Source organism: Uloborus diversus, chromosome 7 (genome assembly GCF_026930045.1).
Source record: "Uloborus diversus isolate 005 chromosome 7, Udiv.v.3.1, whole genome shotgun sequence".
Taxonomy (NCBI): domain Eukaryota; kingdom Metazoa; phylum Arthropoda; class Arachnida; order Araneae; family Uloboridae; genus Uloborus; species Uloborus diversus.
This window is the reverse complement of record NC_072737.1, coordinates 128,889,332-128,905,403: the sequence shown is the minus strand read 5'-3', so window position 1 is coordinate 128,905,403 and position 16,072 is coordinate 128,889,332. Positions and strand designations below refer to the sequence as shown.

The 16,072-nt window shown below is 32.5% G+C and overlaps 1 protein-coding gene across 1 annotated transcript in view; it reads right to left on the bottom strand.

The window, feature by feature from the left end:
* LOC129225865 (protein RFT1 homolog) overlaps positions 1-16,072 on the bottom strand; it is a 58,111-nt gene that overhangs the window by 15,541 nt on the left and 26,498 nt on the right. The window contains exon 10 of the mRNA XM_054860387.1: positions 8,072-8,216. Coding sequence (XP_054716362.1) covers positions 8,072-8,216 — 145 coding nt within the window. The remainder of the gene's footprint in view (positions 1-8,071; positions 8,217-16,072) is intronic.

The window sequence follows — 16,072 nt, the reverse complement described above, 5'->3', positions numbered from 1 at the left end:
TGCAATCAGTTGTTAAAGCAAGTTCTGCATTAGTAGAAGGGTGATAAAGCAAAGTCGCTTCCGCTAAAGCACTTTTAATTTTTTCAAAGCTTGTTTCTGAAGCAGTATCCCATGGAATTTCCCTCTTATCTTGTTTTTTTGCTTTAATTAAAAACTTATGAAGTGGCGCTAAAATCACGGCGATATCTGGAATAAAGCGATGATAATAGTTTACCATACCCAAAAAACGTCTAAGTTCAGAAATAGTTTTGGGTTTAGGGAACTCTACCACTGCCTTCACCTTTTTTGGATATGGCATACACCCCTTACTGTTTATCATATGTCCTAAAAAAATTATAGTTTCTTTCCCAAATTCACATTTTGATTCGTTTATAACGATCCCGTAGTTAAAGAAACGTTTAAAAATTTCTTCTAAATGCTTTTTATGCTGCTGGTGATTTTCACTCGCGATTAAAATGTCATCCAGGCATGGAAAACAGAAATTCAACCCTCTCAAAACCTCATCCAAAAAGCGTTGAAATGTTTGTGCTGCTGAACATAACCCAAAGTTCAGAAACGGAAATTCATATAACCCAAAAGGTGTTATTATAGCCGTTTTCGGAATATCAGGGGGGTTCACAGGAATCTGGTGATACGCCCTTATTAAGTCAACTTTCGAGAATATTTTCTTCCCGTGTAAAATGCTAACACAATCTTGAATGTGAGGAATTGGATATGAACTGTTATACGATTTAGTGCTCTGTAATCGCCAGTTGGTCTCCAGTCATACTCGCCTTTTGGGACCATATGCAAAGGACTAGCCCAATTACTTTTTGACGTCTACAAACCCCTTTGTCAAGCATATATTCAAATTCCTGTTTAGCTATTTGAAGTTGCGTTGGGTGTAACCGACGCGCTTTAGCTGAAACAGGGGGTCCCTCAGTTGGAATGAAATGAACTGTATTATGTTTCATTACCTTTTGTGAAAGAACATGAAGTTGTGTAATCTCAATATATTTCTTTAACAATTCTTGATATTCAGAATTCCCATAAATTGTTTTCACATTCGGAACCTCGCAAAATATCGATCGACCGCTTGCACTAAATTTAGTCACCGGATCTAAAATACGCCTTTTCTTTAAATCGACTAGCAATTCAAAATGCTGCAAAAAGTCTGCCCCTATTATAGGCTTTGTAACGTCAGCTATGATAAACGGCCATCTCAATCTGCGTCCTAACCCGAAATCTAAATTTAATAACTTAGTACCGTAAGTATCAATCCTAGATCCATTTGCAGCGTACAAAGTGAATTCTTTTTTTCCGCTGTCTAAATTCAAAAAGGATTTTGGGTAACAAGAAACATCACTACCTGTGTCAATTAGATAGCTCGTTTGAGTTAAAATATCAGTGATATACAGTCTGCGACTAAATCCTGTTTTAGTAAAAGTCATAGAAACTTCCGACGATTTTGAAAAATTTGAAAATTTCGCTTCAAAAGCGCATGGTTTTACACATTTGGTAGCTTTGTCTTTAAATTTAAAATGATACCAACATAACCAATTATTCCGCTTTTCAGCTCTCAAATTAAATTGTTTACGGCCCTGAGATCGATTTGGAGACCTTGAGCGACTGCGCGTTTTTACAATTTTAGTAAGTTCGTCTACTTTCAGTTGCAATTGTTCCAACTGAATTTCAGTACTAGCAGTTTGGTATTTAAAAGTTTGCTTATCAATTGAGTTTACAACCAACCCAGTATATTCGCAAATCTTGTCTGCCATTTCCGCTAACTTTTCTAAATTTTCAGAACTGACCGCTAAAATTGTTTGCACTGGTACCGGTAACCTACGAAGCCAAATATTTTTAAAAAAATCATCATCTACATGACTCTCACTTAATTCTTTCATTTTTCCTAATAACATAGATGGAGATTTGTCACCTAATTCTAAGTCTTCAATTAATGTCTTTACTTTACGACTCTGAGAAAATTCGAACTCCGCTAACAATCTTTGTTTAAGTGCGGTGTATGGTTTTTCTGGCGGCTGACATAAAATATCGGTAGCATGAGACAAAGTTTCTGCATCTAGCGGCGCAACCAAATGATTGAATTGCGTTTGTTCAACCGTAACGCCAGCTAACCTAAAACTAGCTTCAAGTTGTACAAAAAATAACTTCGCATTATTAGGCCAAAAATTAGGTACTTTTACAGAAACCCTATTGCAACTTAAGTTTTCAGCACTTACTTCCTTTTGAGTCAAATTTAAATTCTCTTTTGTTTCCATACTAACATGAAACAAATATTTACTGAATTTGTAACATGAACAACTAATAGCTTAGGTACAATGCTACACTCAAGAACCTCAAAGGACACATGCACAGAAAAGCAAGACAGTTGAAAAAAATTGAAGTTTTTCATCGAAATAAATTACCTTCCGGCGAATTGCTGCGACACATTCTTTCTTGAAATCATTTCGCTACCAACTGATAACTGCGTGTTCGGGTCACCAATGTAGAGACGGGTAATCCAGTTGTTAAAAGCGAACATTTATTGTAAATTGCAACAAAACACATTACCATTAAAAGAAATAAATATAAATTAATCAGTTCCATCTCGGAATAATCTAACATTTACACAACACATCAATCCAGATACCGCGAGCTAGCCAACTCAGCTGGAGACTTTTAAATAAACTTTGCCAGATTTGCATGCGCTGTTTCTCTGAGTTTAGGCCGTTGCCACAAACCACTTATGTACTCATTTATTAATTCATTTTCATTCCTTCATTTAGTTATTCACTTATTTATTCATTCATTCACTTATTTTCTTATTCATTCACTCCTTAACTCACTCATTTTTTCTCTATATATATTAATTAATTAAATTTTCATTTATTGTACCATTTTCTTTTCATTTACTCATTCAAAATTTTATTTACAGATTGATTTGATCAAAAATACTGTTCATAAATAAACAAAAAATATTTCATTACTTTGCCCCATAAAAAAAAAGTGAACATTTTACATTTTTTTTTTTTTTTTTTGAAGGCTCAAAACTACTGCCAAAAATAAAAAATAATGCTTCAATGAGAGTTTTATCATAAAATACAATGTTCTTTCTTTTTGCACTGTAATTTTCAAAACGAATTTCAAATTTGTTTGTTTTGAAAAAGCTCAGTCATCTTAGCCATTTCACTTTGCCCCACATTACATTACTTTCCCAAAAGTGCTGAAAGCAGAAATGACAAAACTAGGGAACATCATTCATATTTCATGTCTGAAAATATTTTTGAACTTTAGCATTGAAAACAAAACTACTATGTTGGATGTGCAACAAATATGTTGGGTATTACTAAAAAGCAAGGATATTTCAAATACATTTAGGAAAACATAGGATTTTTAGAAACCTTGTATAAATAATAGTAATATGTCTTTTAAATAAAGTGGTTGCAACGTATAAAGCAATATATAAACCACAGTTACTTCAAAGAAAGAAAAAGCAATTCACATATTTTGCAAAATTCAAATTAACTGAACTAATAGTAAATTAATGGCACAGCTGATTATTTTTCTAAGTGAAATAATAAAATAATCCTCTAAATTTTTTTCACGGAAATCATGCCAGCAGGACAAGTCTTTTGTTTAAAGTTTTGCCTCTCCAGAAAAACAAAGATGTGTAAAGTCAAAATTCTATTACAGTTGGAACCCAATTGAACAAACCCATATTTAACAAATTTCGCGATTTAGCGAATTTTTCATATTTTCCAACTGAAATGAAGGCAAAAACCCCTATTTAACAAAGAATACCCCTATTTACTAAGTAATAGACCCCGAATAAACAAATTATTTTAACAGCTGGGAAAAAAAATTTTTTTGTTAATTCGAGTGCGGAAATATTGGATTGTTTTCTAAATATTATATCCATATTGTCTGAAGCAAAAAAGACTTTTCTTAAAACCAGCAATTTTTGATGGACAAGGGGCAACCAAGGAATATTGCTTCTGATGCAGGAAGCAATAATGAAATCCCCATTAAAGCTTACTTTTTCAAACACTTTACATGGCCTGGAAACTAAAAACATATCTCATGCAGCAGGCGAAAAATGGCACAGTATTTTCTTCCCTCCATAAAAACAAAAGAGAACTATTTTGAGTCAAGTATTAAGGAAAATGTCAAACATCTATCACTGAGTAGTTTAAAATTTCACATAATTAGTGTGTAATAAGTCATAGAAAGCGGAATAAAAAGTATACACTTTCTAATTATGGACATTTTTGCACAGCTACTTATTAGGCGTTTTAGATAAGGTAAGCGCAGTTTTTTTTAAAAAAATTGTTGCAAACTCCGATATTACGAATAACTCCAATTTAAGGTATAAAAGCTTCGGTCCTGTTGAATTCGTTAAATCGGGATCCAACTGTAATTAAATAATATAGAGGAATGTGGGGTAAAGTAAAACAGTTAAAATAACTTTTGTATTTCAAAATGAAGGAATAGGAAATTTGTCTCGAAAATTACAGAACATAGAGAAAGAAAGAACATAGTGAAATTTGCATTGAAACATTATTTTTTATCTTGGCAGTAAATTTGTATCTTAAAAAAATAGGGGAAATTTAATTCATTTTTTATGGTGCAAATTGTAAAATAAAATATTTATCTAATGAATGAGAAAATAATGGAATTAATGAATAAATGTGAAGAAAATGTAGGAATAAACAAGGAAATAAATAAATACATTAATGTATGAGAAATAAATGAGTGAACAAAATAGGGAAAGAAGAGGAAAATAAGTGAATGAATGAATTAATAAGTGAATTATTAAATGTAATATGGAATGTAAATCAATTAATAAGTGAATACATAAGATATTCAATAAATGGTTCAATAAGTAAATGAAATGAACAATTTCATTTTTCCACACCCATTTTCCACCCCATGCAATTGACTAATTGTATGAAACATTTAAAATAAAAATAAGCTTAATATTGAATTTAAAAACAAAAATACTGTAGTGAATGAGAGGAACTTTATCATTACAACAAGAACTTTATTATTTTATAATTTTCTCTTCCTTTTTTTCACTTATATTAAACTAGCTGCATTGCCCGGCTTCGCCCGGTCTACCTTGAAAAAACCATTGTGTCAAGTGAAGTATCTTCAATAACCAGGATTAAATGAAAGGAAAAAAAAAACCATCATGCAAAATTTTCTCGCCAAACAATGACGACAGATACTAAAATACTTTTAAGAAATTAAAATAAAATGAGAAAGATGGATTTAAAAAACATAATCATGGAAACACAAAATAAAATAAGTTTAAGAATTGAAAATGAGAAAGATGGAAATAAACAATGGATTCAAAAAGCGTTACTGTGGAAACGCAAAATAAAATGGTTAAAGACTTGAATAGAGAACACATTTTGAACTTCATTTAATTCGCTTTTAACTTTTTTTCTAATGGAGATAGAAGGTTAAACTTTCGACCTTAGGTCGAGTTAGATCTGGAGTTAAAAAAGCAGCTCTTTTTAATGCTCTCAAAAAGAAAACTGTGAAACAATTCCTTCACTTTTTACTGATGGATTTAATGAAGAAAGTAGTGCCTAAATTTCAGCTAAGCCTAAAAAAATTCAAGCTAAAAACGTCAAAAACTCCCGCCGCAATTAAGTTAGAGCATTGGAACAAATTGCGTAGAATGCGGAAAATTCTTCCCTTTCCAACAATATAAAATATTACTATTTGCGAGTAATTTTTCAAGCCCATATTCGGGAATTTATGTGAAAATTGGGCCTAAATTGGAATAAAAAAAGAACTATTCATCGAATTTTTTTCGAACTGGTCTGCAAACCTTCTCAGGACCTAAAGGAACAAACTTTGAAAATTTCAGCAAAATCGGCCCAGTGGTTCTCGAGTCTTGCGAGTTCAAACACACAGACGCTTTTTGGAGACTTCATTTTATACTATGTAGAGATTACAACAACATGGGTATCAATTTTAGAAAATTACATTTTTTCATATTCTTTAATTTTCAGAGATAACTTTTTTCTGACTAGAGTAGACAACAAATGTTACTACATAGGTAAAATATTACTACACAGGTGGCACAAAGAACACAGTAAATATTTCACCATTTCACTTTGTCCCAATATTTAACTTTTTCCTACATTCTGCTACTTGAAGCATTTAGTATCAATGTTAGTTTAATCTATTTTCATAAATTTTACATGGGAGATCAAAAAATATTTCATGCTCCACCCAACTTAGTTTTTCAAAAAGATTTTTTCATTTTTTTCTTGCATTTTAACATTTTTCATATACAAGTAATTTTCTTCTTTTTTAATTTTAGTATTTTAACTATTAGTATTAAACCCATTGGCAACCATGATCACACATATGTGATCACCCGTTTCTCCCTCCAGCGGCCACGTTATCGCGGGCGTGATTCGACTTTCCAACCCAGGTGGGCCGTGGTCACGTCTGTGTGATCTCAGTTTGGAACGAGATATTTGAATTTTTAAATGACACTAGATGACGGTTAAAGTTGGGCTCTACAGAGCGTTGACCTTATGTGCTTTTGGTTACATTTTTTTTTTTTAATCTGGGGACTTGGATAAGAAAAACAACTGGATGTGTGTTAGTCTCTAAACGTGGATTAGTCAGAGCTCAGATTCATGACTTTTGTTCCTTGTGTTTGTCTATATTTTAGTGAAATAAATGAAAAGGATGAATATTTATTGGTTAGGGGTGGGAGTAAAAATTCAGTTTTGAGTTTGCTGGATCATATTTGGCATGGTTAGAATTAGTTTTGTTTCAATCAAGATGGATAAAAGAATGAAATTTTTTAAAAGAGTGTCGAATGTGAAAGCCAATGAACGAATCATGTATGAAAGGAAATCATTAATTTTGAATATTGGAGGAAATGATAATGAGGATGTGGGTTTTAGTGCATAGCATAAGTTAATGGCAAGCGGACATCAAAGCTTCAGAGGTATTTCAGCAATAATTAGTTTAATATACTATTTCTCACTTCTGTCAGAATTTTTTTTTTTTTTTGATTTTCTTATGTCTTGCCTGTATTTTGAGTGCTTGTATGCAAACTTATAACCGATATACATAGACAGTATTTTGTTTTAATAGAAAAAAAAACATTTTTCCTCAAAATTTGTTGCTATTGTTTTTTAATATGATGAAAAATTCGCTGGAATATATTCAGAGAATATTAGTGATAGTGAATCAAAAGTTGCAGTGCATTCAACTGCAGTAATGGTTTTATATGAATTTTTTAATAAAATTAGGCTTAACTACGAAAATCGCACGGGTCCTCGTGCACGAATTACTGCGGAGCGTGCAGGCCTGGGAAAGTACTTCTTCCTCTTTCCACTGTCCTGAACAGGTTAATTACAAAACAAAACCCTCTACAAATCTCCCCTTGAAATCCAAAATTTTGCAAAATCTGAGAAGAGCAGAATTGATCAGGCTTATTTTTCTGAATTAATTTTTCATAATCTCATGAGTAATCAGAACTTCATTTGTCGAATATTGTTCTTGATATTTTTTCATTTTGAAATATGTAACCAAAGATATAATTAGATATCATTTTTTTTGTAATTAACAATCTTGAAAAAGAGCATGGAGAACAAGTGTGACTAATCTGGCAAGATGGGGAACACTTATTGAGACTGCCTTGACCTGTTCTGGGCAGTAGAGCCAAAAAAGAAGAAGAAATTTTAACTCCTTAAAAAAAAAAATGGATTGAGTTGGCTTTGAAAAAAAGAGAAAAGAGTTTTCTTTTTGAGCATTCTTTTCAAATTCTAGTTAAAGTTATGTGGTTTCTAAAATTTTATTTCATGTATTGGTATGCCCCTTAAAAAAGGGAGGAAAAGGATCATTAATGAGGGACAGTTAATACGAAAAATAAAAATTTATCGCAATGCATTTTTTTTTCTCCTCAAAGATTATTCATTAAATCAACAGAAATATATTTTGGGCAGCAAATAACTATGTTCAATAAATGAACCTGTTGAAATATGCTTGAAACAAAAATTCATTCCACGTAACAAACTAATTTCAAAAAATGTTGTAACTTAGATAAAGAAATTACCTATTCCAGAACTCAAAGTTTGACCTCCATATAATAAAAGCAATAATTGTGAGTAAGAAAATCCAAAAGTCAAAATGACAAGTCCTAAAAGGCACATCAGTTTCAAAAGATTTATCAAAACAACAAGACTGGTAGATGCATTTTTCTGAAAAAAAAGGAGGTAAAAAGTTACAAAACATTCAAAAGTTCATTTGCACAATATATTTTTTTTGATAAATATATTATTCCAAAAATAATTTTCACTATGATGCTCAGCAATTACTTCAATGGATGTAAAACATATTATGGTAGAAGGAAAAAATATAAATATTTGATAAAACAAAAATAAATGAAGTGAAACTACAACAACAATACACAACAATCTAAGAGGTTGCAAAATATAGTGAAATCTCTCCAAACTGACCAGCCCTACTAAAAACCACCTCTTCAAACAACCAGATATAATGGATTATAATTTCTCCTCAGTAATTTAATACTAACTTCCCCTCTATTAAACGACCACTCCTCCATTAAAACAACTGCCTTAAAAATTTAAAAAAAAAAAAAAAATCACACATTTTGTGACTACCATTGAAATTGGATACAGTTATAAAAGCAGTACATGGGGTCTTAGTTTGCAATGTTGTGGACATTACTGCCTCCTGGGTCGTTTAATCGCCCCGAAACTATCATAACCATAATTCCACTTTTATTAAAAATTCCTCAAGGAGGTTTATGAGAACATGGGATTTAGGTTGCGGGCACCTCCTTTCTGAAAGAAAACATATTTTCTTGAAGGATCACATGACATTTTGTTTTGAAAAAGTTATCCCACTTCTGATAGCACTTTATTACCGCAGTTAGCATTTTTCTAAACTGCTGAAATAAATTAAGAAATGAAAACCAGTTTAGGAAGTCTGAAAATGTAAAACAAACGTCCAACTGCAATATTTTTGGGGAAAAAAATATTACTATTATTTATTAAAGTTTTTCTTTTCAATATATTAATTTTGTTGTGCCTTTTTAGCTCTTATGTACATGTTTAGAAACATGATTGACTAATTTCAAGTCACCTCCATTATGCGACATAAAGCCTCTAACGACATAGTTTTGCAGGAACCAGAGGTAGTCGCGTTTAGAGAGGTTTCACTGCATTAGCAATTAACTTATGTAGTTTAAATTTATTATTGTTTATAAATTTTAACTGCATAAGTTAAACTAAACTACACAGTTAAACTAAATAATAGATAACATTACCCAAAAACTTGTTTTAAAATCTAATGCCAACAAAAGACAAGCAAGGAAAGACCTCACTTTGACATATAAACTAGGGTGGATCAAAAATTTTATTTTTCAAAATGTTAAGGGGCAGGGGATTAAAAAGGTGCTAAAAGGTCTCAAACTAACATGTGTGAAATTTTATTCCATTCTGATAAGTCTTTTTTCCTCCGGATTGAGTTTTAAGTTTAAATTTCCTTACTCAAATAGGATACATTCCATGTAATATTGCAATAGTAATAAATGTTTATCGTTTACAGAAACAAGTGATGAAACTTTCAATTTGCACCTAGTTTTAAATTCACACTTGCCTCTTTAGGTGCTAGAATTGGCTGAAATGTGGATATTAGGTCAAACGCTCCCTGCCTACTGTGCAACATAAATGAGTAAGACATGCTAAAAATCTACCTCTTGCAATGCATCAGCAATCTTTTAAAATCCTATCCGAAAATAACTAAGAAAATAATCAGAATCATTTTACCAAGCTAGTAAATTGCTATTTGGCACTTCATCTTGCAAATGCAAAGATACGACTACATTTGTCCGGAAAAAAAAAAAAAGAAACATGAGAGAGGGAAAGAAATTGCAGCTTCAGCCTCAAGAAGAAAGTGAAGACAGTTTTAGTATCATTACTTCATTGCATCTCTTTTTTGGATACGGACAGTGAGGATCAATCCAAGGGACCCTTACAAGTTTCAAATTACAAACGCTTATATAGATAAATTTACTACTACAAGCAATACAGAGGATTTTAATTTGCTTTCACGGACATGTGATAGATACCAAGTATCCGAATGGGCTGGAGTAGCAATTGCTTCAGCAGTACTTTACCCCAGCACTTCAGAAATTATTGAGAAAAACAAGCTTCGTCGGAAGAGCACAATGGCACAAAAATTTGCCCTGGCAAGAGCCAAAGCATAGCAAAATGTCTCATGTTCTACGTCTAACTTCTGCTAATCGATTTCTATGTTTGTGTGTTTCAGTGGAATCTCCTTCTGAAAATTTAATACTTCTTGAAGTAGGGTCTGGTGGGGGAAAGTGGTCAATGGGGTAAAGTGGTCAGTCGTCAAATAAATGGCTATAGCTTGGAAGTAAATGTTCGAATGAATGTGAAAATTTTATTATAGAGTAGGGTAGTTAGAAACTACATTTTGAGTACAAAATTTTACAACTGGCAAAATGTTATTCGGTAAAAAAAAAAATATTTTGTGTCAATATGAAAAGTTTTTAAATCTAAAGAGCTCTTTTAACTTCCTTGGGAAATTTTGTTTGTTAGAATTATGAACAGATTGACTGCATAGGAAGCTTCCTACATGTCTCAAGAACTCTTACTCATTAGCAGTTAGCTGAATCTATTTTAGATAATTTTTTAGAAAAATTTTAGTAAGATGGGGTAAAGTGGTCATAATATTAGGCTTAACAAGTATTGTTCTTCTAATGTCACTTAATCATTAAGTATAAGGCAGATATAAATTAAATATTCATTTCACTTAATATGTATTGTTTTTTCAGTAAATGGTGTTAAATATACGAGTATATGCGTAAGTATACACATATACTCGTGTAGGCACGTATATAGACGTATTCACATAAATGCACCAATAAATACATATATGGGTATCTGCAAGTATTTTTAATCTATACAGATATACATTCGACTATAACGTATATACTCGTCTATATATATAAACACTTATATACTCAGGTAGACACTCATATACACGTACATACTCGAGTAGACACTTACATACAAGCATATGATATACAAGTATACAGGGTGAGTTTAAACTTTTAAGCAAATTATTAAAAGGTGTTAGAGGGGAGGATAAGAAGCAAGAATCACATAAGGAAACAAACACAATACTGACGCGCTACATGCACGCAAAGCCAGATACTGATGGATGCAAAACTAGTCAAAAATTTATTACACAAAGACAATTTTACACAACATTTTAGGTTTCAAGAAAATTTTAAAGCGATTGATGAAATTTGCGGCCTTCAGCTGTGATATATGTGCGTCACAATCACAAAGCACGCTCTGTTACAATATCGAGACTTTTGAAAAACTTTCATCAGCCGATGCGCCTTTGTTGCGATGCTTGTATTAGAGCTACAGGCCGAAACTTTTAACAACTGCTTTAAATATTTCTTAAAAACTAAAATCTTGGACAAAATCATCTTTGTGTAACAAATTGGTTATTTGTTTTGCATCCATCAGTTTCTGGCATTGTGTGCATGTAGCGCGTCAGCGAACGTAAGTTCCTTATAATTCTTTGCTTCTTATCCTCCCCTTTCACACCCCTTAGATTTTTGCACAAGAGCTTGTTTTCACTCTGTAGGCATGCATGTATATAAGCTTGTATACTCGTGTATACATACATGTACTTGTGTATACACGTAAATGTACGTATATACGTCTATACAGGTATATAATCATGTTTGCACGTATACATACGTGTACGCGTGCTTCACAATGTGAGTAGACTTGTATCCCCAAACATACACTGGATGTATCCACGAATTAACTCGTGTATACCCGTATATTTGTGTATGTACACTTATATATGCATGTATACGTCTACTGTACACGTATGCATGTATATACTCAAGATATAAGTGCATACACTCATATGATGTTCGTTTACACACATATATACCCGTACATACACGTGACACGTATATACTCGTGTATACACGCATACACTCCTGTAGCTAATCACGTATACATGCTTATATATACGTATATGCTCGAGTAGGCACGTGCATGCATGTATCTGATGCATACATGTGTCTACTCATATATGAACGTGTTTACTGATGTTTACAAGACACGTATATACTCGTGTATACTCACATATGCTTGTGCATGTACTTGTAACTATAAAAATAAGCAAAATATACAAATATTAGGGTTGTTTATAGTGGTTTTGCATCTATTTTTAACTATGACCACTTTACCCCATGCTATGACCACTTTCCCCCACCCCATGGGGGTAAAGTGGTCATAAATACAAAGGGAAAAGAAAGTGTTATAATGCTACTTAAATCAATATTTATTTTCCTAAAACTCAATGTACCGTGTTCTTTAATAATGCAATGTAAAATAAAAACAAAAAAAGTTTAAGTGTTTAAATAATTTATTGTATTTATTATTCACCTAAGTTGAAAACCTACGATTTTATGACCACTTTACCCCACCAGACCCTATAAGTCATCAAAGTTCATGCTCCAATCTGATTTGCTATCAAAAGTTAACCTTTATGTGCAGATTGGTTTGGCAGCAAAACCACTGCATCTAGATATTGAGTTGAAGTGCAAAATAGATCCTGCAATCCAAAGAAACAGTGTTTTTGAATGTCCTAAAAATTAATTTATTATAATGCTGACAGACTTGGAACACAGTGTTGCCAGATAGTCAAATCCAGATTTCCCCAATTCCCTTCCTACTTTTCCCCAAAAAGCGATGTTTTCTATCAAAAATCCCCAAATTCAAAAATTATTTTTTCACTAATATTTTCATAAAATGAATCGACTTTCTTTAATATTTTTATCTCCTGAATTTTTTTTCCCCAAATAGTCAAATTTTTTTATAAAATTCCCCAACTTTTTTTTCTTCCCATTTTCACTTTTTTTTTTTTGTCTTTATCTTTCTTTATTTTCTTTACTAATAATAAAGCTGAAAGTCTCTCTGTCTGTCAGGATCTCTGTGACGTGCATGGCGCCTAGACCGTTACGCCGATTTTCATGAAATTTGGCACAAAATTAGTTTGTAGCATAGGGGTGTGCACCTCGAAGTGATTTTTCGAAAATTCAATTTTGTTCTTTTTCTATTCCAATTTTAAGAACATTTTCCAGAGCAAAATTACCATAAGATGGACGAGTTAATTACCAAGCTATCATAATGTGGAACCGTAACATGGGCAAGCCAATTGGTGAGAAATTCATCATGCATTATTTGTAAATGTACAGGGAACCAAAACACCTTTTAGTTTTCTACTGTGGGCAAAGCCGTGTGGGTGCCACTAGTCATAAATACAAGCGTCTGATCGAAAGATAAGAAGTAGCCAAATGTTTTTTTTTCTACTTGCATTTACTACTTCGTTTCTGTATGTACATTTAAACTATGATTTTTTTTACATATTTATCCAAGAACATTCTTCATCACACTTATTTTTACCTGTTTCACGTATCAACTAGTTACTAACGCAGAACATTAATGCAAATTCCGTAGAATAACATTCCACATAATGCGAAATGCGAATTTTATAAAGTTGATCAAAGCTAAACCAAAGTTGTTTGATACAAACAATGTAACTACTACTTCTTGTCGTGAATCTCAATACGAAAAAATTCTTTTTTCCCCGAGGTTTTCCCCAGAAAAAAAAATTTTCCCCAAAGGATTCCCCTCAAAACTCATTTCCCCAAAATTTCCCCAGAGATCACCAGATTTCCCCAAAATGGGGAAATTTCCCTCAATCTGGCAACTGTTGGAACAGCACATCCGTGAATTGGCAGTCCGTTGGATTTTAGAAGCTCATAGTGTTCATCAAAATCGACTCCCAAAAGACGAATTTTTCACATTCTTATTGTTAAGTTTGATGCAGAATCTTACATTGATCTTAATGACGGGAAAAATGTGTCTGATCCAGCGATACTGAAATCAATCTCTGAAGAAGATATTCAACTGTTTGTTTCAAGCAAAAAAGTACTGTTTACTATGTCTGCCCTGCCATACACACAGGGTGTTGAAAGGCAGGGGTGCCGACCGGGGGGGGGGGGGGGGGTCATGGCGCAGACTGCGGCATTAAAATTTTTTAGAAGTTTGATTTTACAGATTTTTGACAATATTTTTTTGGGAGGGGGAAGTGCCTCTCGTCTGGGGGGGGGTGTACTTCCCAGCAGGTGGGGGGGGGGGGGTGCCACCACCCTGTGGGAATGGGCACCTTTGTGGAAGGGCAGTTAAACTTGATGTAAGTTTCAACTATTGTGCAAAAAGAGCAGCTTTAATAAAGAACCAACTGGAATCCCGGAAACTTACGCCAAAACTAGATAGTGAGGACTTTCAAGCTATTTCAAGATGAATATTTTTAATTTTGAAAATTAATGATTGTCATAAACGTTTTTGCAAATAAATGATTAATACTTGGACAACCTTAAGATTTTATATTTATTTGTAATTATCTTTATTAGTTTTTTATGAAAATATACTTTTTTTCCGAAAATACGGGTTTTTCAATCCGGAGCCAAAAAATGAACTCCTAATTGAATGAAATTTTATACAGTGGCTCCCAAAAGTGTTCGTACACTTTGAAATTTTTTAGTAAAACCCAAATAACTCGAAACTGAATTCGAATATGAAGTCCAATATTTTTTCACATCATTCCTATGTCATTCTAAATACAACCCATTGGTTTTTTTCAAAATATTGACGTATCTTCTTTTTGAAATGGGTCAGAAAACGAAGAGACAGACAAATAACACGCCACAAAAGTCATCGTACACTCAAATATTTTCGAATAAATTCATGATTAAAATTATCATATGCCGTTTTATTAATATTTTTACATTGTGTTGACCCTCATAACTCATTTGGCTTCAATTTTTTGTTTATTTATTCTTTAGTATTGTACTTTTTACTGTAAAATGGCTGGTATTCGTAAAAAACCGCAAACACCATTCGAAATTTGAATTTTTTTCCTACAGTTGTAGTAAATTGGTTTGAAATGTCTCTAAATTAGTTAATTTATTTGTTTGTATAGTAAAGTGCTTGATAAAATGCTTTAAAGAAAGGAATCGGACCGAAAACAAGGTAAGAAAAGGTCAACCGGCAAAGTTGACAAAACGTGATCGGAGATTTAAAGTTAAAAAATTTATGAAAAATACACATTTGAGTGCTGTAAAAGTTTCTGCAGAGTTAAATGAAACATTTTACATCTAATTTTCACGTAAAATTTGTCGCCAAGTTCTCTGATTAGCTGGATTAAATGGGACCTCTTCCCGCAGGAATTTTCTTGGTCGTGCGAAAAACAGAAAGCTTACGTTTTTTGTCGCAAAATCAATGATAAATAAGCAAAAGACGATTTAGAATCACGTCTTACTTGCAGATAAAAATTAATTCAACATTTTTGGTTAAATTGTTGTATAACTGTAAGTAGAAGAAAAAAATAGGAACTTAATCTTAAGAACTTAGTTGGATCAGTTAATCAGGACGGTGGAGGTGTTCTAGTGTGAGGGTGTATATCAGCATCAGGACTTGGTAGTTTGTAATTTTTTGATGAAATAATGAATCATGCTGTTCCTTTAAATATTTTAAAAACCAATTTTGAACTCTTGGCCAAAAATTTGGTTATTGGAAACAACTTTGTTTTTTATCAAGATAACGATAAGAAGCACACGGTTTTCAACGTTTGCATCTAGTGCCTCGAAAGTTGTCCTAAAGTTAAGAAAATACCCCCTCAATCTCCAGATTTTAACTTAATGAAACGTATTCGACATATCTGGAGGCTAGATTACGGAAATAGGGCCTTAAAACGAAAATAAAGTTAGAAACAGTAAGACTTGAAATGTGATTGAACACTTACTCACAGAAATTGCACAAAAAAAAGAAAGAAAAAGAATGAAATCTATTCCCAGACGTTTAAAAGGTGTTATGAATACTGTATGATATTCTACTAACTAATAACTTAATCAAAAGTTAGATTATTCAATAGAATATAGACATTTTATAAAGTGTACGAAGACTTT